The sequence below is a fragment of the Coloeus monedula genome (genome assembly GCF_965178545.1).
Source record: "Coloeus monedula genome assembly, chromosome: 1".
Classification (NCBI taxonomy): domain Eukaryota; kingdom Metazoa; phylum Chordata; class Aves; order Passeriformes; family Corvidae; genus Coloeus; species Coloeus monedula.
Window position 1 is genome coordinate 154,459,060 of NC_138781.1, and position 22,563 is coordinate 154,481,622.

General features: G+C 40.0%; 1 protein-coding gene across 1 annotated transcript in view; it reads right to left on the reverse strand.

Annotated features, from left to right (window-relative positions):
* Positions 1–19,929, reverse strand: part of FAM135B (family with sequence similarity 135 member B) — a gene marked incomplete at both ends in the record, with an annotated part of 136,536 nt that extends 116,607 nt beyond the window's left edge. The window contains one exon of the mRNA XM_082303309.1: positions 19,853–19,929. Coding sequence (XP_082159435.1) covers positions 19,853–19,929 — 77 coding nt within the window. The remainder of the gene's footprint in view (positions 1–19,852) is intronic.
* Between the last annotated feature and the right edge of the window lie 2,634 nt (positions 19,930–22,563).

The window sequence follows — 22,563 nt, forward strand, 5'->3', positions numbered from 1 at the left end:
AAGTTCCTTCTCTCTTGCAAGATAAAGTGCATGGGTAGCCCTATTAGCAATGAATTTGCCATCTCCACCTTCACTGACTGTTTGTGAATTTCTAATCTTTAAAATGAAATAATTTGAGTGGCTTCTTTGTTTTCCTTTAGCTGGACACATATTAAGCCCTGATGACCTGCACTGACTCACCTCACCTGCTGACATGTGAGCCTCCCTCAGGAGCCTGGCTGCACTAACAGATGTGCTGGGTGACACTCCCTGGCCTTGCCTTCTCCTTCACGGGGCAGAGCTGCTGGCACCTCTCAGTCTCTTGACACTGAGGTGCTCAGACCTCCTCTCCTAATGTTAGAATAGTAAAATGTTTTTTCTACAGATAACTCATCACATGATCTCTGGTGATCTAACCATACCACAGGACAGTACCTAATTCTAGAGGGTTTACATCAAAACCAACAGAGTGCAGGGTGGTACCAGCCCTGTTACTGATGCTTTGGACTCTGTCCTTCCTTTCCTTCCTTCCCTCAGATTAATATCAGAGTATCTCAGCTCTCATCTAGTCCTGCAAGTTGCTGCCTACTTGTCCTTGCCTGCGATTGACTTCTAATGACACTGTAAAACCCCGGTTTAGAAGGGTTGACTGATTTGAGAGAAGCAATTTGTAAGATAATATTGATGCATCACACCACCAAACCAGATCACTCTCACTAGGAGCACTAACAGACCAGACTGCTCCTCCCTGATCATTCCTGCAGCATGGAAAATAAACCTTTGTGGCTCAGTAACAGTGTCATAGGAGCCAGACAAGTTCAGAACTGAAAAGCTTCCACCTGCTTTGAATTATACCTGAACAGCTCCGAGGCTTAAAATTTCATCCCAGGTTAGGCTGCATTTAAATAAGCACTTTTAAGCTAATACACACAGCAAACAAATGAGCTGTGTGCTGAGCCTGATGAGTCAGCCTGGAGTTCCAGCTGCTCCTCAGACTAGTGTTGGAGTTGTCCTCCAGGAGCCCCTATCAGCAAATCTTCTCCACTGAATTACTACTTCCAGGGAGCCAAGTACTGCAGCACACTGTCTTGGAAGTCAGTGAGAAAAAGCCTTACAGGCAAGGAAAAAGAAGGATTTCTTCATGAAAACAGCAATAGAAGAGAGCTCAAATCTCATTGCAAGACTTAACTTCATGGGCTTTGAACTCAAGGTCTTCAGATGTAAAAAAAACACATTCTCTCTCTAGAAACACTAAGACACCTTTTTGTCCTGTACTGATGATCCCCAGCAGAGGATTGCCAAGTGTGTTACCATCTGAGGGCTTCCTGATTCCAGAAGCTTATGCAGGACAGAGTAAACATCTGTGACCATCCAGGCTGATTCCCAGAAAAACAGAGTAATCTCTAATCTGCCAAACACACTATCACTTTCCATGAAAACTCTGGGGACCAAAACTTAAAAATAAAGCTTTCTAACAAGTTAGCTTCCTGCTGAAAAAGTAAAAAGTGAAAAGCAATACCCATCATGGAGGCATAGGGAGAAAGTCCGGGTGAAGGAGACAAGCAGACCCTTTTTATTTCTCCTTTCCCTTCAGTGAAGCAAATCAGAGGTGTAGCCACAAAAAATTCTGTAAGTTTGCATAAAACAGTGGATAATTTTCCTTGTTTGTGATAATGCTTTAGGTTACATATCTAATAGTCAATAATATTTCATGGCTCTCTAAAGTGCATGAGTCACACAGAAGTGCACTGTATAAATCCATCTCTGTTTTGTATATAAATATTTTGTGGGGGTTTTGGCTATTCAAATAGGAGAGCATGGGAAAAGGTGATAATTTTACACCTAATATTGAAAACAGATTAATCAGACTGTGGAACATGTAAGAAAAATTACCACATTGCTATATAAGCAAGCACAATGTGCAATACCATGTGCATGAGGAAGACCTACAATATAACTACAAAAAGTTTCAGACACATCTACAAAATCCAGACATTTTAAAATTAAATATTACTTCAAGAAGCTTTTCTGACCTAACTCTACCTCAGGCTTCTGGCAGGCTCTAGAATAGCCCAGAAAAAAAGGAGTGAGTGTGGGACACAGGAGCTAGCAGCAGGCAGGAGCTGGTTGTTCACAGAATTCATCACCATTCCCATTATCAGCATTTTCTTCTCACCTTTTTAGCAATAGGAAGAACACCTCAGACAGCCCAGGGAATCTTACACTCACTTTGGAGTCTATTAGAGGTAGGAGAGGAAGGCTTTCCTCAACCCTTGGTCTTACACACAGTGAACAAGGTGACAGGTCTATCTGGCAGCTCCCTCTGTGATGCCCAGAGCTACCACATCAGGGCAGGTCAGTCAAACACAGCTGCAGCACTCTGATCAAGACTCCACAGCCATTTATCGCATCAAGTTTCTACAATTCTCATTGCAGTTTTATTCTCAGGCTCTTTAACGTTTGATGAAGGGAAGTCTAAAATTAATTGTGTGAGGAGGGCAAGCCATACCCTCCTTGCAGTACAGTAAGTAATGTATTTTTCTCTCAGTAAAAGATGTAGTGGGTCTATGAAAGCAAACTTTTCACCTACCAGGAGTCTGCATCATACAGAGAAGATGAAATTGTTCAATTGTAAATTAATGGCAACCCTATTTTTATTTTTTCTTATTTCTATTATGATACAAAATCCTGTTTTAAAACCAGATGCTGCCTAGTTCTGCAGGCCTGAGAAGTGCTTGGTGTGATTCCTTCTCATGCAAGCAAACAGTACACAAGGGTTCTTAATATCTTCAGAAGGTGCTCAGCATATCCCTGGATCAAACATGGATACTTACATCCTGAGTCCAGGATTTAGGGCTGGAAGCTCTCAAGAGCTGAGTGCTCTGGGTATAACGTGGAAAAAAATATACCCAGCTTCTGGCAGATGAGCTTGTTACAATCCGGTTTAAACCCAGAAAAGCAAAGAAAGCTAAGCCTCTGTGCGTAAACCGGAAAGAACTTAGAAGGTTTAAAATATTCCCAGAAATGAGATTAAAACCAAATGAGGTTAGATGTTGACGCCCAAAAAACTGATGTATTTTATTTAATAGTAAAAGAGGCAAAGAGAAAGGAAGAGAAAAGAAAGAAAATGGAAAAAGAAGTGTGTGTGGGGGGGTGGGGGGACAGGGAGAGGTGACAGGGGTTAGGTGGAAGCAGATCACCCATCCGAGGGTCCCAGTGATGTCTCATTGCTCCCCTCCATCTGCTCTGCTGATGGTGAGGGTCTCCCATCGCTGCCGTGGCCACGCCGCCACCACACCACAGGCCAAAGAGTGCAGAATCCCGGGGATTAAGACACGCTTTGGGCCAGGTGGGAACGCCCACGTGTCTCCTTGCAGGGGCTGGCTTGACACTGTCCCTTGCAACACTGAGGGTCTGTTGCATCATCTCTGGTGCTCTGGTGCAGGGTCTGGGGACCCATTTGAGGGGGGCCCCTTTGATGGGCCATGTCACCTCCTTCTGCTGTGGATAAGCTTCCCCCCCAGTGAGCACCCCTCAGCTGGGCTCCTCTGCACAGTGGAGGATGGGAGTCACTGCACCTCTGACCAGAGGCTTTTCCAAGACACCCAAAGCCTCTCCTCCCTCCACCCTTTGGTTTGAGGGTCTGTGGGAGCCTAGCAGCTGATAGCCCTGGGGCTGTGGTCTCCACCTTGGAGGTGTTAAGCCTGTGCTTTGTGAATGTCCCCAGCCCTGGGCTGTTACTTTATTTTATCTTCATCAGGGAGCGGTGTAAGGCCTCAGTCAGGGCCCCATTCAGGGTGCGGTATCTTCTCTGCAGCTTTTGTAATACAGTTTTAAAAGTCCTCTAAGAAAATGTGTAAGTCATAAACTATAATATTTCAGTCTCTGACAGAGCTCTAGTGTCCACAAAAGTATTTCAGTGAAGGAGAGCCTACGCTTGGCACTCAATGCTTTTCAGGCAAGGATTTCATTTGTGTCCAGGTAAGCCACAACTTTTATAATTTTTATACATCTTGCTTCTTGTAGTTTCATCAGATCATCTCTCCTCTGCAGAAACTTGCAATCCCACAAGCCATAAAATCTCCAGCCCATGAAACCCTGCGGTTCTCTGACAATTACACCAAACAGCTCTCTTTACATCTCCTTTTATGCTCACCTCAGGGGCTCTTGCCCTTTTATGCTCATCAAGGTAGCAATGCTGTCTTTTATTTAGTCCCATATTCATACTTTTAAAGCAATTTGCCCTTTACTTCCCTTTCAGTCATCATAGCAAGGTAGGGGTGAAGAGGAGTGGGCAGTAGAACGGTGAACAGAGAGTAAAATGATAGAAATGTGCTTTATTGTTGGAAAAGAAAGGCAGTGAAAGGAAAGGGCAGGAAAATTAGGACCCCAATAAGGATATGATCACTTATATTCTTGTCTCAAAAGCAAAGGAAACCTTGAAAACATAGTTTAATTTAGTCTCACAGTCAAGTAGTAACCTTTTCCAATCTGTTCTTATATAATATGAAGAGTTGAAGATGAGAGATTTTGTGCTCTTCTAACTGAAGCACCTGGAAAAACTTACACTCTGATTTTCTGAGAGAGAGAATTAACCCTCACCTGTTCTGGGTGCAATTAAGAGACTATAAAAACAATTTAATAAATATAAAATAAGATGAATATTCCTGGAGATCAATTCAAACCTTTACATTACATCTTTTTTTTTTTTTTTTTTTTTTTTTTTTTAGTAGAATAAGGCAAACATCATGTCTCATGAGATTTCTTAAGTGCTTCTGTAATGCTTGTAGAGTGAAATGGATAAACAGGTTTGGAGATGTGGTTATTTACTCTACATTTTGTTTTGTATCTCACTCCTGGAAAAAGTAGAAAAATGAAAATGATAGGCATGAAATGACTTCTTAGAAGCTGTTGCTTTAATTTTTTTTTTTTTTTTTCATATCTCAGAACTTCTCAGAAGGTTGAAAGCCAAAGTGACCTTGAAACAAAGATGCAAAATACTGGGATCACAATGTCTAATCCAGCAGAGCAAGGAGAGACTTTCACTTTATTCACAGCCTGGTAATTATCTAATCCCAAATGAATACAAAAGCTGAGTCACCCCAAGACATCTAGCCGTTGACCCTGAACTAGTTTCCAAAAGAAGGAAGTTTAGGGAAATGAGCATAGTGGAGATGCAATGTGACCTGACACAGAGTGAATCATGATCCCAGGACGAGTCATGTTATTTAGTCCATCCAGCAGATCCCTAAATTATGCTGTCACTAAATTGGTCAGCTCAAATATCAGGAAGTCTCATACAGGCTGAACATTTCCTGTGGTGGAACAAAGCCATGCAGATAGGTCAAGCTGTGTGGTCTCAGACTCATTTTGTCTCATGGCTATGCCTGTACCTCTCACAATTGGAGGATGGTCTCCTGGTCCATGATCCCAGACTGCCATTGCTCTGTTATTGATCTGCCATCAGTGGACTCAATGTCAGTCATTGCTGGCTGGCTGGCAGAACAAGAAAGGAGCTGCATTACCAGACTGCAGCTGGAAAGCGCCTCCTCTAAGGCCTGACATTTACAGGAGCCCAAGGGGAATTCACACTCACTGTCACCTCTCTCCCAAAGCAATTTGGGGTTACAGGCCCTGCTTCACAGCACTGACCCAACACACAGGTCCTTGCTCAGCTCAGGTGCATCAGCAGGTGCAAGGTGGGAGCATCTGGCAATAGCACACAGCACATTCCCAAGGGAATGCAGAGCTGCATGAAACTGAGCCCAGGGATGGCTGATTAGTACCACAGCAAAGAGAAATACAAAATTCAGCATTTCTATCTGGGTCCAGTTCAATTCTTAAGGTCAGAAAACAGAAACTTATTTCAGAGGTACAAAGACACTGCTTCAGTGGTTTCTGCTGAAGTGCAGCTTTATTTGTTCTGAGGTATTTTGAGGGGAGTATGATTTTTCATTCAGGTCACAGAATCATAGAGTATCTCAAGTTGGAAGGGACCCATCACTGGGTCCAAGCAGTCATTAAGTCCAAGTCTCTGCTTCTCACAGGACTAACTAAAACTAAACCACATGACTGAGAGCATCGTCCAGACACTCCTTGAACGCCGACAGCCATTCCTAGGATGTCTCAGGTGGAATGTTTCAGAGAGGAATTTGATCCTGTTCTCTTTTGGAACCCAATTCCTAGAACTCATTACAACACAGTTTTCTCCCATTAAAGAGAAAGGGATTGCAATGGGCCATTTCTTCTCAAAATGAGGCTCTTAATTCAGACAGACAGCTTTATTTATGAGGGCAGCCCCTATGAGATATAAACAGATTAAAACATGACTGTGTCATACATGTAGCAAATAAAGAAATAGAAAACAAACAAAAAAGCAGCATTCCTTATTCTGAAACAGTAAAGATCCTAGTGCAGAATCAGAAAAAAAACACTCAAACAATAGCTAGGAAATGTGGACACTTTTCAGTCTCAGATTAGAACATGGAGCAAAAAATACATGTTTGTACAAAACTTCAGTTTTTTGATGTTTCACACATCCAGTACAAGTCCATAACAAAAGAAAATTATGTGCCACAAAACTGTAACACCTCTGCTCCTGTTATAATTACTTTCTAGGACTGGAAGTAGAATTTTTGGCAAAGGACAAATTAGAGCTTCAGCACCAGGCAGGAAAGGACCGTTTCAGCTTGCCCTCTCAAATGATAAAATAGGATGTAGAACATGGAGAACAACTTCATAGAAACCAGGACTTAGTTAAGTAATTATTGGAGCCCATATATCTAAGAAAGCAAATTCCAGTCCTTGAAAAATAGCTTGAAAAACAGTGGCAATTGATGGATAAACAAGCTGTAAAAAGGAAAATTTAATGGAGTGCAAGAAATTAAGGAATTGGAAGAACAGTTAAAACTTAGGAGTAACATCAAAGAGTTCTGGAATGCATAAAGAATATGAGGTAGAAGTTTTGCAAGTGGAAATAAAATAGAAGATGGATGAATACACTAAGTTTTTATTAGGAAAGGAACAAAACCAGCAAGAATTTACAGCCTCTGACAAAGAAATAGAGCACAGATGCAAGAACTGGAGAGCAGAAGTAATGAGGTCTTAGAGACCGTAAGCTGCTTGGAACAACAACTACAAAGAATTAAGAAAGTAGTAAGAGAATTAAAAGAAAATGAAGAAAGATTACAACAGCAACAGTACAATAACCAGATTCAGATGTCTGCTTTACAGTTTAAATTGGATGATACAAGGCAAGGCTACCTACAGAAGGCATCTCTGATCAAGTGCTGAAGGAACCATTGGAGGCAGAACAGGAAGCACTAGTGACAAAACAGAGATTGCAGCCTTATTAAAACAAATAGAACAATATAGAGATAATTTGATCAGTAAAAATGAGAAGATATTACAGCTGAAGTGACAGTTAGAGATGCAGGAAAAGCACAGGACTTCCACCATCACCCAGCTTTTGTCAGAGAATGCACACCTGGAGATTGACCTGCGTGCTGTGGGTTGACCTCTGTCAGCTGCCAGCTCCCTGACTCCCCTGCCTCAAAAGAACAGCGGGAGAAAGGAAAACAAAAAAAGTTCTTGGCTCAAGATAAAGATGGGGAGAGCACTTACCACTTACCATCACAGGCAAAACAGACGTGGTTTGGGAAAAATTATTTATTTATATTTAAAAGCAGAGTAGGCTGATGATAAACAAAATTAAACCATTTTCCCTGCATCGACTCCTTTCTTTTGAAGCTCAGACAGTCACACCCTTTGATTCCTGATTCGTCTCCCTGCCTTTTTCCCAATCTCGACCTCACTCCTTCATTCCCAGGTCCTCCAGCTCCTTGCCCCTGGGACCATCTGTGTCTAGCATGGTGCAGCCCCAGCGTCTCCCCACAGACCCCTCCCTGCTTTTGCTGCTTCCAGTACCTGCACAGGGACACCCGACCCCCCTGATTACAGTGACCCTTCAGCTTTCCTTTTCCAACAAACAGTTTCAAGGGAGAGATTCATGATACAATGCCTGCTTTACATTTTCTTTCCTAACCTTTGTCAAGAAATGGGTCATCTCTATGTCTACTCACTTCACAGAAACAAAACTAACTGCTAAATGTGGGATCTTACCAAAATCCACCTATATTTCTCATTGAAGTGTTGGCAGCACTGAAGGGGCATTTCCCCCTCTACCAAGAAGGATGAATACTCTCTTCTGAAAGTACACTCAGTGTTGGCACAAGCCTGACAGCTCTAGAGATGGAAATCCCATTTTCTGCTGAATGGATTCAGTACAAACAACTACAGTGAAACCTCTTCACAATGTTTTTTGTCAATATGAGTCCTCAGTCCGTTACAGAAAATCTATACAGAGAGGTGAAAAGAGTTTTCATTCCCAATTGTATCATGAACCTGTCCCCTCTGCTCAAGCTCTGATCTCATTTTTGAACTAATCCTAAAAATGTTAGTATTAATAATGTAAGAATTCACAAAACCTTGTGTTTCAGAAATTTTCTCCCAGAAGAAATTATTCACAGAAAGAAAAATAGAATCAGAGCAATACTGAACAACACAGCAGCAGAGACAAATGATGATGTGTCTACCTGAGCTGCCACCAAATTCTGGAAACACCAAGAATTTGCAGCCACTTATCTTTGCATCAGTAAAGCCTCCAAGCTGTTTGCAAATCTGCTCTTGGCATGAGGGGGCTTACTTCCAAAACAGCTAGAAGTGAAACCCACACTTATCTTCCATCATGATCCATGAAAAAGCACTCTTCATAGAGTCACAGAATCACAGAATAGCCTAGAATGGAAGTGACCTCAAAAGATAATCCAATTCAGCCTTTCATGGGAATGGAAGCCAGGAGGAGATCATCCAGCAGCCTTGTCTAGACCAGCCGCATATAGAAATCCTCCAGAGATGGGGACTCTACAATGACCCAACCCCTGATGTTGTTCCAGTGAATGATTATTCTGTCTGTAAAAACTATACAGGGATGAAACCCTTTCTGGTCTAAATTGCCCTCTGTCTTCTCCTGGTGGCTCCTCATGAAGAGACAGAGTGTTCTCTTTGTACTTACCCTGGAATACTGTGATGAGATTCCCCCAGAGCCTCCTCCTCTCCAGGGAGACAAAACCTTCAGTGAGAAGAGATTTCCTTCTGTCATTCCTCAGAGATTGGGTTTTTGGTTATGTCATCCCAGGGCTAGGACCCTGCACTTGTGTTTGCTAAACTTCACACAGTTGCTGTTGCCCACTGTTCCAGCCTGTCCAGGTCTCTCTGTAAGATATCTCTCCCTCCTGACATGTCCACCTCACCACCAGCTTGGAGCCCTCAGCAAACATGGTGATGGTTCAGTCAATCTGATCATCCAGGTCTTTTATGGATTTTCCTTCTACCTTAAAGTCTCATTGGCTTCCTTTAACAGTTCCTTTACTATCCTTAATTTTTGCAGGACTTTCAGTGCCTGAATTCAGTGGATTTTGTACCTTGCTAATTTGGCTAGCAGAGAATCTTGAAAAGTAAAGGATGTTATCTGACACCATGCAAATCTTGGAACTGGACCATCCTAAGAGGCTTGACCATCAACTAAGTTCTGCAGAGTCCTGAAACAGAGCAACAGGTCAAGAATAATACAGCATTGTGTCCAAGGAGGGGAGCATTAGGAGCTGAGAACAGGGGAAAATTTTAATGACTTTTTACTGAAAATATGATAGAATAGAAATTGTTCAGCCTTGAGAAGAGAGGGCTCCAGGAGACCCCACTGCAGCCTTCCAGTACCTAAAGAAGGCTTACAAGAGTGAGGGATTTTATACATCACTAGACAGTGACAGGATATGGGATTTTAAACTAAAGAGGAGAGGTTTAGATTAGGTATTTCAAAGAAATTCTTTACTCAGAGGGTGGTGAGGCCATAACACAGGTTCCCCAGAGAAGTTGTGGATGCCCTATCCCTGGAAGTGTCCAAGGCCAGGTTGGATGGAGCAACCTTGTCTAGTGGAAGGTGTCCCTGCCCATGGCATAGGAGTTGGAAAAATATGAGATTTAAGGTCCCAAACCCAAACTATTCTATGATTTAGCCTTCTTTCTTTATACTTTATAAAGTTTTAAGTGATTGAACTACCCAGGGCTGCTCTTATCTGAGAATCTTCACACCCAGTCACTTTTCTCAAGCTCTAGTAGGCCTACTGCATCAATTTATCCCTTTCCACTGCTTCACAAAGTTTATCTTGTGAGAAGGACATGTGAGTCCTGGAAATATCGAAACCAAAGGGATTACTTTAAATTGGTCAACAAAAAAATTACAAAATAAATTAAAAATCCACAGCTTTCTTGGTATTTTTGGTGGGTTTTGATTGCAGACATCACTCCAAACAGTCGCATTATAAACTGACTTTTCATTTGTTGCAAGACATCCTTATAAAGATTTATCATGCATAGCCAAACAGGAACAAGAGATTACTAAACAACAGTTCATTTTTCAGATGCATTTTATTTGTAATACCTCCTATTGGCAGATGTTATCCCCACAAATGAATTAATGTTCCACCATAACAAAGTGGACATGGATTGATGGGAGAAATTGATTTGTGTTTGTTAATGTTCTTTTGCTGCAGCAAGCGCATTAAGTAATTAAAGTGCTAAAAGAGATCTTCCCGTCCAGACACACAATATGCTGAACTCCATTAATGCAAGGACAAAGGACAACTGTTTTTTTCATTGCATCTCAAGTGCACCCTGTCTGCAGCATACACACCGTATAGTTTAACTGTAACCATTAATTTAAAGTATCCAGTTCCAAAACCAGTTAATATAGCAAGGAAACTCTAAAGGATTAAGTGTCAAAAAAAGAGTAATTATTTTGTGTTGCCAGTATAAGCCATCTTAAAAGGATCTGATCAAGAGATTGTGTGCAGTTTTCCATTCTGAAAATTAGACTTTGGGATATTTTAAGCTGAATACAAAGATATCTGAAAAATGAAAGTCAGAACAAACCTTTCCCACACACAATTATATTTTCTACTATCACAGCATCTGAGCATCTGTAACTGTACCCTATAAGGAACAATCTTATAAGATATTATTACTACTCCCATGTTTGTAGATAATAGTTGATGAGCTAAAAGATCATTCAAGCCCACCTCAAGTAATTTCCCAAACTCACTACTCATTCCAACAAATAGCAACAGTTAGATATTTTATTTCAGCTTGGAAATGTTACGTTAAAATGCCTTGCAAAATTACCTTACAAAAGTGCAATGAAGTGTATGAACAGTATGGCCAAGGGACAGGATTGTTTCAAATGTGGGACAGGCAAGTAGAGCTGAACCACATCTCCTGACATGAGGCAGTGCCTCCTCTGTGAAAATAATGTGCATCAAGTAGATAACAGTGAGAGAAAATACTGGTGTGGGTTTTTTTTCTTCATCTAACATTACTGAGGGCTGCTCAGATGTTAGTGACGAGTATCATATAAAAATCTCATACAGAATGGGATTTAAAATAAAACTTGTCACCTGGTGTGTTTACGTGCATGATAATGTACATGTTTGTAAATAAATAGTTTGCAGTTGAGACTTTGGTAATGTCTGTGCTTTGTATGCCCATCCTTCCCCTTTCTTTTAAAACCTTATTTTCTGGAGTGAGGCAATTTGACAAGAAAGTCTTGTACTATTTACAATTAATCCTTGAATGCTCACAGTTGCTTTGAAAACCATGGCAGGTTGTACTCCAAAGCTCCAAAAATAATTAAATACATAACAGTTTAAAAAAATATATATTTAAAAAATACTAACTTCTGGTTCCATTCACTTATTAAACAATTCATTGTTGTTAATCAGTGATAGAGGAGTGGAAAGTAAACGTGTTCTTTGCAAGCCCTTATTAAAAAAAAAACCCAAAAAACAAACAACAAACTGGGCTAAATATGCATTTGGCTGGCCAAAAATTAAACCTTTGCCCCTTAATATCTACATAGATCTCCTCTGAGCAAATATCACCTCTGTTCAAGTGACATTTACATTGCTGCTTTGATGACTTTCTGAGTGAATTATGTCAGAAAGTAGCTTCGATCTCACCTCACATGATTTATATTTATACACAGCTATACCTGAGATGTTGACTAGAGTTCCTAACTCAGAGAGTTGCAGATGGACCCATGTCTGATGCTTGGAATCACTCACCTCTCTGTTTATGTAAGTGGAAGGAAGCCTAAGCCCTCAGGCTTGTGAAAGGATTTATGTGTATATGCTGCAAGATGTTATTACTTATGAACAAGTGAAGTGACACAGTTTTAAAGCACTGATCTTAACTAGAACTAGCCAGAAACATGGCATCGGCATAGACTGTGTCAGGGCAATTATTCTAAACAAGAGAGAGTGCCAGAAATTAATGAATGAGAAGGTCTGGTAATAAAATATGAAATGCTTCAAAAAATCCACTGTGTTCTTTGTGTGCAATTTTTCAGAGAACGAGAATTTGTTCTCCAAGTTTTCATGTGAGGGTGATTCTGGTATTTCTAGCTCTTCTGGCACTTTTCCTCCCTAAAGCACTCTGCAAACAGCAACTAATAGAGGCAGCTGAAGTTATCTGTATTTGGAATGTGTTATCACATTGTTACATAGGTGGGTTGGAACTAGATGGTGTTTAAGGTCCCTTCCAACCCAAACCATTCTGTGGCTCTGTGACACACACTGTGCATATCCCTAGGGAAAGCACGGAGTGATCACCAGCAGCAAATCTTGTCTTTAAATACGGGACAAGCTGTTGGGACAACAACTAGACCTGGTCCTTGCAAGGGAAAAAGTAATTCGATTATACTTAAGCCCTGCAATTTACTGCCCGGAGTCTGGAGAACCTCTATCCTTGGAAGTTTTCAAGACTGGACTGGACATGCCCTTGAGTAACGTGGTCTGAATTCAATAATTGGTCCTGCTTTAAGTAGGTATTGGGCTTAAGATCAGGCAAATTCCCTTCCAGCATGAACGATTCCCTGGCTCTAGGATGAGTGTGGCCATAGTGTTCCTCAGCACAGAAACAACAAAGAAGCTGTGCAGCTTCTTTCTGCACTCAGTTTCAACCCATGCAGCAAACACTGTTTTAGTGATTTATCATCAGCATGGTGGTCTCCAGTAACTCCCCTGGCTGTTTAGCTTACAGAACAAAACAGGTTGACTTGATTATCATTAAAATGTGATGTTAGCTGAGAAATGCAGTTTGCTAATAAAATTAGGTTCTGCTTTTCAGCTGTATGGAATGCTCCATGCCTTAAGTCTTGATGTCACTGTGTCCAGTTCCTCAACAAGTGTGTCACATCCTGAGGAGCTCAATTTTCAATACGGCACTTAATGACACAATGATTCTAAGAATTTATGGGGCTTGTGTCATCAATTCATTAAGGAGATAGACTCAGAGAGTAAAACAGATCCAAGTGCATCAATGAAGATCACAGTTACTTCTAAAACACCTATGAATTAAGAGCAACCACTTTTTGTATAAAGTGTATTGGTTCAAGTAGAAATTCACCTCAAAGACATGCATTTAGTCCATTAGATTAATACATTTGCTTAGCAGAACTTAAGGGGGATCAAAGCCGCTCTGTGATACTCTAGGGAATGATACTTTAAATTTAAGGTCTCTGCTTATAGAAATATTTTTATTTTATGAATTTGATTCATAAAAATAGGAAAGGCAGTGCCAAATTATACATCAAGAGCTTTGAAGAAAATCTTGTAATAGTCAATTTTTAATGTTATAGATGATAGAATGAGCTGTCTTCCAGGCTAATGGCTGATGAGCATTAAAAGCTGGCTAAATCCCAAAAGTTTCATTTTGGTTTTTTCTTCTCTTGTTAACTCTAATGTTTTGCCCAAGACTTTAATCTGACATCACAGCTTGCATTTTATTTCCTAGGAGAGTGGATCCCATCTGTTTGCATGACATTCCTCTTGGCTAGCACTGTCTATATGATGTATTTTAACGTTTGTCTTCCACGAGCAAGCAGAATGCCTTCTCTGTCTGTATCCTTACCTTTGATTTATGGATTTTCCCGGTGTGTACAAAGCTTTCCACCTGGATGCCAGAGTATCTATACCAAACTGTTCTCTCTGTAAGCATCACCACCTTTTATCTTTGGATCAGAAATTGCTTTGCAACATTTACTGATCCTTAAAAATGTCTTTCTTAAGTCCCAGTTGTTTATTTTCTGCAGGTGGGGAAAACCTAAGACAACTCTACCAAGACCAGGATCAGAAAGAGAGCTAGGAAGTAAATGTATTGATTCACTAGAATATACTTCTTTTTTTTCCTCTGATGTGCCCATGAGCAGAGGCGAATTTGCTGAATGTTGTGCAGTGTGTAGTTTTAAGTAAGTTGTTTTAATGACTAGTTATCATTCTAGTGTTCATGACCAAGAAAGTAACAGTTGCTATCCCATGTGTGAAGGGTGGCTGAAGTCAACTGAGCACATTCTTTCTCAACATACGACTCAGTCAACTCATGTTGTGTTACATGGGTGCCAAATGGGAGCAGAACAAGTGGTGAAGCTGGACCATATGGGTTGAGGAGTGGCAAGACGACATTTGGAGTTCTCAGAAGCTCTCAAATTACTGTAACATTTCTGGGCTCTCCAACATGTGTTTGTTCGAAATTACTGTGTTGTCCAGAATTTTCCCTCTGACATTGCACATGCATGTTTTTAGCTCTGTATTAATGATTGCTGGGAAATTTATGTGGAAAACAATCATGAACTAGCATGTAAAGCATTATCTCAAGGCCTTGAATAGTATCCATCCAGGCCCCTAATTTCTGAAGTTGTACTAATTCTGTGGTATTGCCTTGGTTAGCCATCCTCTTAGGAGAGCTGGAGCTGGCCTTTAGCTCCGTTGTCTATAGGTGACCAAGTGACACAGAACATCTACCTGATGTATCTAGGGTCAGGTAAGCCTGAGTATTGCTTATTTGAAGGTGGAATCTGTTTTCCAGACACAAGAATACCTTACTTTCCACTGACTAATCAATTACCAGTCAATGGAGTTTGCTGACATGCTGCTCTTCACCTGCAGAGCAGTCTCACCTCTTAGGCTCCACTCCATTTAGTTCAATGTTTCCCCCCTACCACTGGCACAGGAAATCCCAGCTCTCTTCAGCAGACACAGGGTGCCTAGAAATTAAAGATGGCTATACTCATTAGCCAAATGAGAAAATTGTCCTCACCAGCTGTCATGACAATAACCCATCATCCATGCTTCTCCTGAAGTTGCCACTTGGTACACTTCAGGACATTGATGTTTAGCTTCCTGCACGCCTGCACTTCAGCTACTTTCATGACTTTAGATTTGTGCTAAACTAAGTCCAGTCTTGTCATTTCAGTGCAGTAGGTTCTCAGCTATCACTGCATGACCATGTGGAGTACCTGTCTTCTTATTCCTGAGGGGTTTTATGCGTTTTTTTTCTTGTTTTTTTTTTTTGGACAATATTGGATGCTGCATTAAAGTGAAGGTGATATGTCATCGTGGCAAGAAAAAAGTCAATTCTGTCAAAGCATCTGTTCCAAGGGACAGCACTTATTATTCCAAAAAGGCATCACTTCTATCACTTCACTATGCTTGTAAGCCCTCTTCCTTTTATTTCCCCCCCTTTTTTTTTTCTTCATTTTTATTAAAGAGAATTCATGCATCATAAATGAACTAGGTAAGTATTTTCAAAATGACATAGATTTACAGTCCAAAAGTGAGTTGTATTTCATTACATGTGAGAAATCTGAAGAAATGCATATTTTTATGAACAAAATAACAATACTTACTTCTGTTCTACACTTTCAAATTATATTTTATATATATATTAATATATTCTGACACTGTACCTCAAAGACTCTGGGAAATAAGGGAAATAAGGGCTGAACCTCTGAATATAATGTGTATTTTTCAGGTACCCATCTGACAAAAAAGGCACTGATGGACTGCTGAACCCCAGTTTGCTGGGAAAAGGAGCTGCTGCATTTTGTCTCTAAAGGAGTGACTTTGTGGCTAAGTACACTGAAGCCCTGTTGTCCATCTGGTAGTTAACAGGGATGTTTTGCCACATAAAAGCTTAGTCTGTTAAGTCAGAAGATCTTGTTTCCGGCAGCTCTGAATGCTAATGATCCTTGGTCTGATCCTTGTAGGGTTTTGTAAGCTCTGAGACCACTAATCCTTTCTTCAGGGCAATGGAGCATTACTTTTAGAAGAAACTGGACTTCATTTTTCCACTCATTTTTAATCACCACCACCCCTCATGCACATAAACCACCAGTGTAAGTGTTACACGCTTACAAATTGCAGCCTGGAATTTGAGGATTGAGAAGACTGATAAGCAGTTGATTCAGCGCTGTGATCGGTAACCAGTGACTTACATTGGTCCTAGTTTCATAATACATCATTGCCAGAATCCTACCACTAGTCAGTTACTATTTCACCTTCTTTTTCCTCTATTTCCTCACAAACTCCAAATATTACTCAGCCTCTGAATGCAGTAGTTGTGGGGTTCATTTTTTTTCCTCAGTCAAATAGATTTTGAAAAGCTTTAAGAAAAAAAGGTGCAGAAGGATTGCTTCTGACAGAACCAGACAAATCAATTAATTGATCTCTGGCAGTCAAGGATAATTTTATTTCCTACTCTATTAGGGAAAATCAGAATCAGTTAGCTAATTTCACTAGAGAAAATGTCACCAGTTATTAAGCAGCACATGATGGAAAGAATTAAAGACAGAAAACTCAAAAATGTTTTTCCTTCCAGAAATTGCATTACTTATTACTCAACCTTTAGAACTCTGGCATCAAGCAGCATTGCAAATCCTTTGGTTTGACCAAAGAAAAGGTGTTCTTCCCCTATAGCAGCACCCACAGCATTTAACCTTTGATGTCTATAAATACTGACACGGTTATATTTGTGCTCCAGAAGATAAATTTACCAGTAACTGACTGTTACAAACTACCTGCACATAATTTACTGACTGTTCCTGATATATATTTGCCAAAATCATATAACCATGATGAATATTCACAAAAAAAAAAAAAAAAATTCCTGATTTTTGTATCAGTCTCTTTTCAGTACTAACTATTCACACAGGCAAAAAAACATGATTAAAATATCACAGGTTGTTGTTAAAAAAGTTAAAGAAGCTACTGTTTCTCATGGGGAGGTAGAGGTGGCAACTGGCTGTGCATGCATACAGATTTCAAAATAGCATCCAGTAAAATCAAAAATAGAACAGGGCCATTACCAGCAGCCTAACATTTTAAAGCACTTTGACTTTGTGACTTAGGGACAGCAGATCATGTCCTTAATCAAGCTTGATTATTACTTATCACCTAATGGTTCCAGAAGGGCTGATTTACCCAGGATTTTCTTCCTAAATCACATTGAGTTATTAATTCCTTTATTTGAATGGAGTGCTCTTCTTGAAAAGACTCACAGTTGGCACAGCCACACTGTCCCAAAGGGTAATGCCCTCAGAAGGACAGTTAGCCAGGACTAAGCATTTTGGGAAATACTGCCCTTATTTCTGCAATTACCTAGTTCCAAACCAGAAATTTCAACCTTGTCAGTTAGGCATACAGGAGCAGGACTATTCTGTATTTCTGGAGATACATATTCAGGATTTTTATTATTATTTTTTATTTTGTTTTTGTACCAAAATATTAAGAGGAAAAGTAGATTATATAAATTATTATAAATATTCTTCATTTTTGTTCCTGCTTTTGAGGTTAAAAAAACACAGCATGTTGGGTTCCCACAGAAATTAAGATGAATTTCAATTTCTCTGCTTTTCTGATAGACAACCCTTCATAAATCACCTTTCTGACCTTCAGCAGCACAGAATGGTATTGACCCAATTTACAAGTCACTCAGAGAAGAAAAATTTTAGTTAAGTAGAAAATACACATCATTCTTAATTCTACCACACTCTCCCCTGTAGAGACCATGTAAATCCAAGATATCCCAGATGCCTATAGTCAATATCAACAACGGCAATATAAAAATAGCAAAATAAAAAGAGTGCCCAAGTTAAAATGAAATTTGGCAAGCTCTCCTACTCTTTCTCTTCACATATTCATGCTATAGTGAAAGGGCCCGCTGAGCAGATGAAGTCAGCTGGAGCATAGTGACCAGAAATATGAGACACACAGATTTTGCTGGAAATGTAAAGGTTAAAATGATGGAAGGAAAGCAAACGTAATATTGTGCAGGATACATAGAAAGAAAAACGACTGCAAACAAATTAATGCAGTATAACCTATAGCATCATGTGTTTAGAATATTAATCAGTAAAGCAAGGTAAGTACCAGTGGGGAAAAAAGAAAAGATAATTGGGAACTCATTAATGTGACAGCTGAATATATTATCTGTGTTAGTGCTAGGCTTACCCCCCCACACCAGAGATTTGATCTGACTGTCAAAGCCAAGGAAAGCATTTTACAGAAATGATTGAATGCAAAATCAGACCAATACAAGAAAAAACAGACAGGTCATCACACTGGAACATGGAAAGATTCCTGGCTAGCCTCCGAATATCCTCTTGTCTAAGTCCAAAAGATCAGCCCACAGATGGGTGTGGATTTCAGTTGTGAGGAAGATCAAAGACATTACAATTATCACCAGAAGTCAAGGAAAAAAAAAAAATCTATAGCTAGGGCTGTCTTTCTTCTGTTATCATAAGGACCACAATGGTCATGAGATTTTTTTTTTTTTTATAGCTTGGTTAAACCCAACAGGTCAAGCATAGAGAATTTTTTTCAGTTTGACATCAGTATTTGACAGAATACTTTCTAACATAAAGTTGGTGGCTATTCTCTTGGAGAGAGCAACATAATGACAGATGCCAGCTGTTAAAACCAAATAGAGCTGTGTTTCCTTCATTCAAGTTCCCAGCATTTTTCCCACACAGTTCATCAAAGTAAATCAAATGACAAAATTCCTCTGTACTGACAGAAACAGCTCTACCTAATCCATCCCAACATCTGAAACAATTCCCGTTTTCGTGAAGCAAATGGTGCTTGAGATACACAAATCAGCTGTGAACCATCCCTGTGCCAAGCTAAGGCCTGAAAGAGAATATGTAGTGTTCTGTAAACATCAGTTGTGATAGGTGAAAGAAAATAATATTCCTCTAGACCCACTATTTTATATTAGGTATATTCTTTTGACCTATTTGAGTGTCCTGGTCTCCCCCAAAAGTGCTTCTTTATCTGATTTTTCTTCACTGAAGAACATCTGTGGGGTGCAATATGCAAGAAGAGCAACAACTCACATCTGGTCAGGCTTCTTCACAGCCAACAGGTTGTCATAAAAACTACTAGGAAGAGTGGTGCAAAACTAGAGGCAAAAGTTTGATGGGGTCTTCTAATTTATGGGGATGTGAAAACTCAGTGTGGCCACCAGAGGCAGAGCTTTAGACAAACATAAGTATTCATTTTCCCTTCTGAAATGGTGGGATTCAGCTAAATTTCATTAAACAGATATAGTCATTAGATTTATGGCCCTAAAATGAAAATGTTTGCATTATAATTCAATGCAGTGATCATTTACCACAGAGACTGAAAACCACTCCAGAAGCATTTAAAACAGCCATTGTACTTATATCTGAACAGGAGCTTAAAATAATTTGGAGCATTACAACATTGTACTGCAAAAATAAGTCAGTCAGTCTGAGTTTATAGTGAAAGTAATGTACATTGATCTTCCTTGACAGCAATGAAAGCCCAATGACATCCTTCTCTGCCCTGAGAATTGCATGAAATATAACTGCATTTGGCAGAAAAGAACCTGTTTTGCAATTTAACTCTTCTCTGTAAGCTTCTCCTCTGTTGTCAGCTGCAGATTAATGGAAACATCAACTCACCCCCTCTGGAAGAGGTCCACATTATGGAATTTGTGAAGCTCCACAGAAAACTCGACCGTTCCCTGAACCTCAGACATGGTTTTTTCAGGTCATCACCTAAATAACACATATATAAAGACATTATAAACTTTCGAAGTGTTTTGTTTAACAAATCCATGAACGGATTATTTCATTTTAGTCATCATCTTGGGGTTCATGCAAAGCTTGAAATCAACTGATATCAATTGGAATCTTTCCAATGACATCATTTGGCTCCATCTTCAGGAAAACTCGCTAAAAGCCAGATCAAAGCAGTAATTAAGAGAGGTAAAATGTCTAATTAAGCCTGAGGACAGAATGATAATATTATGAAAAGTATAAGAAGCAAAAAGTAAATAACATATTATGTGCAAGAATCTCAAAGCAAATTTTAATTAACTCGCTGCTCTTATATGGGAAATTGATTTTTTTTTAATCTCATTTTATGAAATGGCAGATTTCCAGGGTCAGCACAGCTCATTTCTGTAAAAGCACAGGCCAAAAAGACAAGAACCACAGATAGATGAGAGCAGAATTCAGATTTCTCTTGCTTTTGACCCCTTCTGTGACTTAAATAAAGTCCCAGAAGGGAAGCTTCTGAGGGAATATGAATAATTTTAAAATTAATGAATGAAAGATACTCTTTTAAAGAAAATGCTGACAGTCATGGCACCTAATAGACCACAACAGTCAGATCAAGATTTTGAAGCATTACAGCCATTTACATCTAACATCTCATGTGCTTATTGAATCACAGAATAATTCAGGTTGGGAGGGACCTCAGGAGGTCATGCCTCACTCGAGGAAGTAAGTTTCCAAACCAGCCCTATTTAATACAAAAGTGTAGAGCCTTAACATTTCCCTAATTATAGCAGAGGCAAGCCAAGCCAAGGACTTTTACAGCTTTTTGACAGATTTTCAATTATTTTTTGCCCTTCTTCTCCTGGTTTCCCCCCTGCAAGTGTACTTCTGGCAATCTGCCAAACTGCTTGGAAATTTTCTGTAGGATCAATGAGAGGATAAAGATTAAATTTTTTCCATTAATGTATTCATAAGCAACATTTTAGTTGTTGTTTGACAGCAGCCAAGTGCAGTCTCTGAAGAAGACCCATGTCAGGGCTCTTAACAATTCCCCCTCCTGAGACATACAGGGCTTTAAGGGGACGTGTAGCTCAGATGCAAAGTGAAAAATTACTATAGAGGTGCTAATCAATAACTTTCATGGCACTCATAGATTCAACCACGTCCTTTAATGAAGCAGGAGTGAAGAGGATTTTGATACATGAAGTCCTCAGATAAGCATTAGGCTTTAGCTTTCTCAAGGCTTGCTTCTGATTAGTAATTTTCCAACTGACTGGTTTATTACACTGATTATTTTAAACTAAGTTTTTTTCTGGCTATCCTCTCAAGCGCTACAGTTTTTCAAAAAGACCCCATTCCAATCCCATTAAAAGGTTATTAATTTTTCATTCACCATCCTCAAACTTTGGAATGACAAGAATGTGATGTAAAGTATATGTAATGTATTTCTGTAACTGTGAGAAACAAAAAGAGAATTGCTAAGTGACACATCTGATACGCCTCCAAAGTAAGAAATTCTACATTAGCTTGTGTCAGTCCATGATCTGGGTGTGCTGAAGGTATATTCAAACTATTACTTGTCACAGAAACACTGAATCAACTAGTCTGGAAAAGACCATTGAGATCATCAAGTCCAACCTATGGCCAAACACCCCCTTGTAAACCAGATCGTGGCACTGAGTGCCGCATCCAGTCTTTGCCTAAACACCTCCAGGGACAGTGACTCCACCACTTCTCTGGGCAGCCCATTCCAATGCCCCATCACTTTCTGTGAAGAACTTCTTCCTAATATCCAGCCTAAACCTCCCCTGGTGCAGCTTAAGGCTGTGTCCGCTTGTCCTGCTGCTGCTCCCTGGAGAAGAGGCCGACCCCCATCTGCTACACCCTCCTTTCAGGGAGTTGTAGAGCGATAAAGTCTCACCTGAGCCTCCTCTTCTCCAGGATAAACATCTCCAGCTCCCTCAGCTACTCCTCATCAGGCTTGTGTTCCAGACACTTCACCAGCTCTGTTGCCCTGCTCTGGACCTACTCCAGCATCTCAACATCCTTCCTAAATTGAAGAGCCCAGAACAGGACACAGGACTCAATGTACGGCCTAAGCAGTGCTGAGTCCAGGGGAAGAAAAGTAATGCTTTTTGTTTTCTTTGTCCCCCATTTCAACAGGAATGAAACTATTACTTTGTCCTTTTGTTTTTCTGCACAGATTAGGAAGTTGTATGTCGTTTATAAGTCATGAATATCACATATCCACCAGGTTACGTGTGAGTCTGTGTGTGTGTGTGATAGTCTTGCCTGAGTCAAAAAGCAGACTGTGTGGGAAGCTAGCAGGAAACCATGCAAACCACAAAGCAATACTCTGACAAGGTATTTAGTCTTGAGGAGAGTGCTAATTAAAATAATTGCCTTTGGCAATATATTTGCATGTTGGGCTGAGGCATATTTCCCTAAACCAAAAGCTCGGGATCAAAGGAAACTCCATGCTTTTGAAGACACCAGCTTAAAAAGGAGAGGTGTGAATGGATGGCCAGATAGTTCAGACCAGTACCAGTATTGCTAAAGATAGAAACAATGACATGAAGTTAAGATTAACTAAGGTATAAGAAAAATTAAAT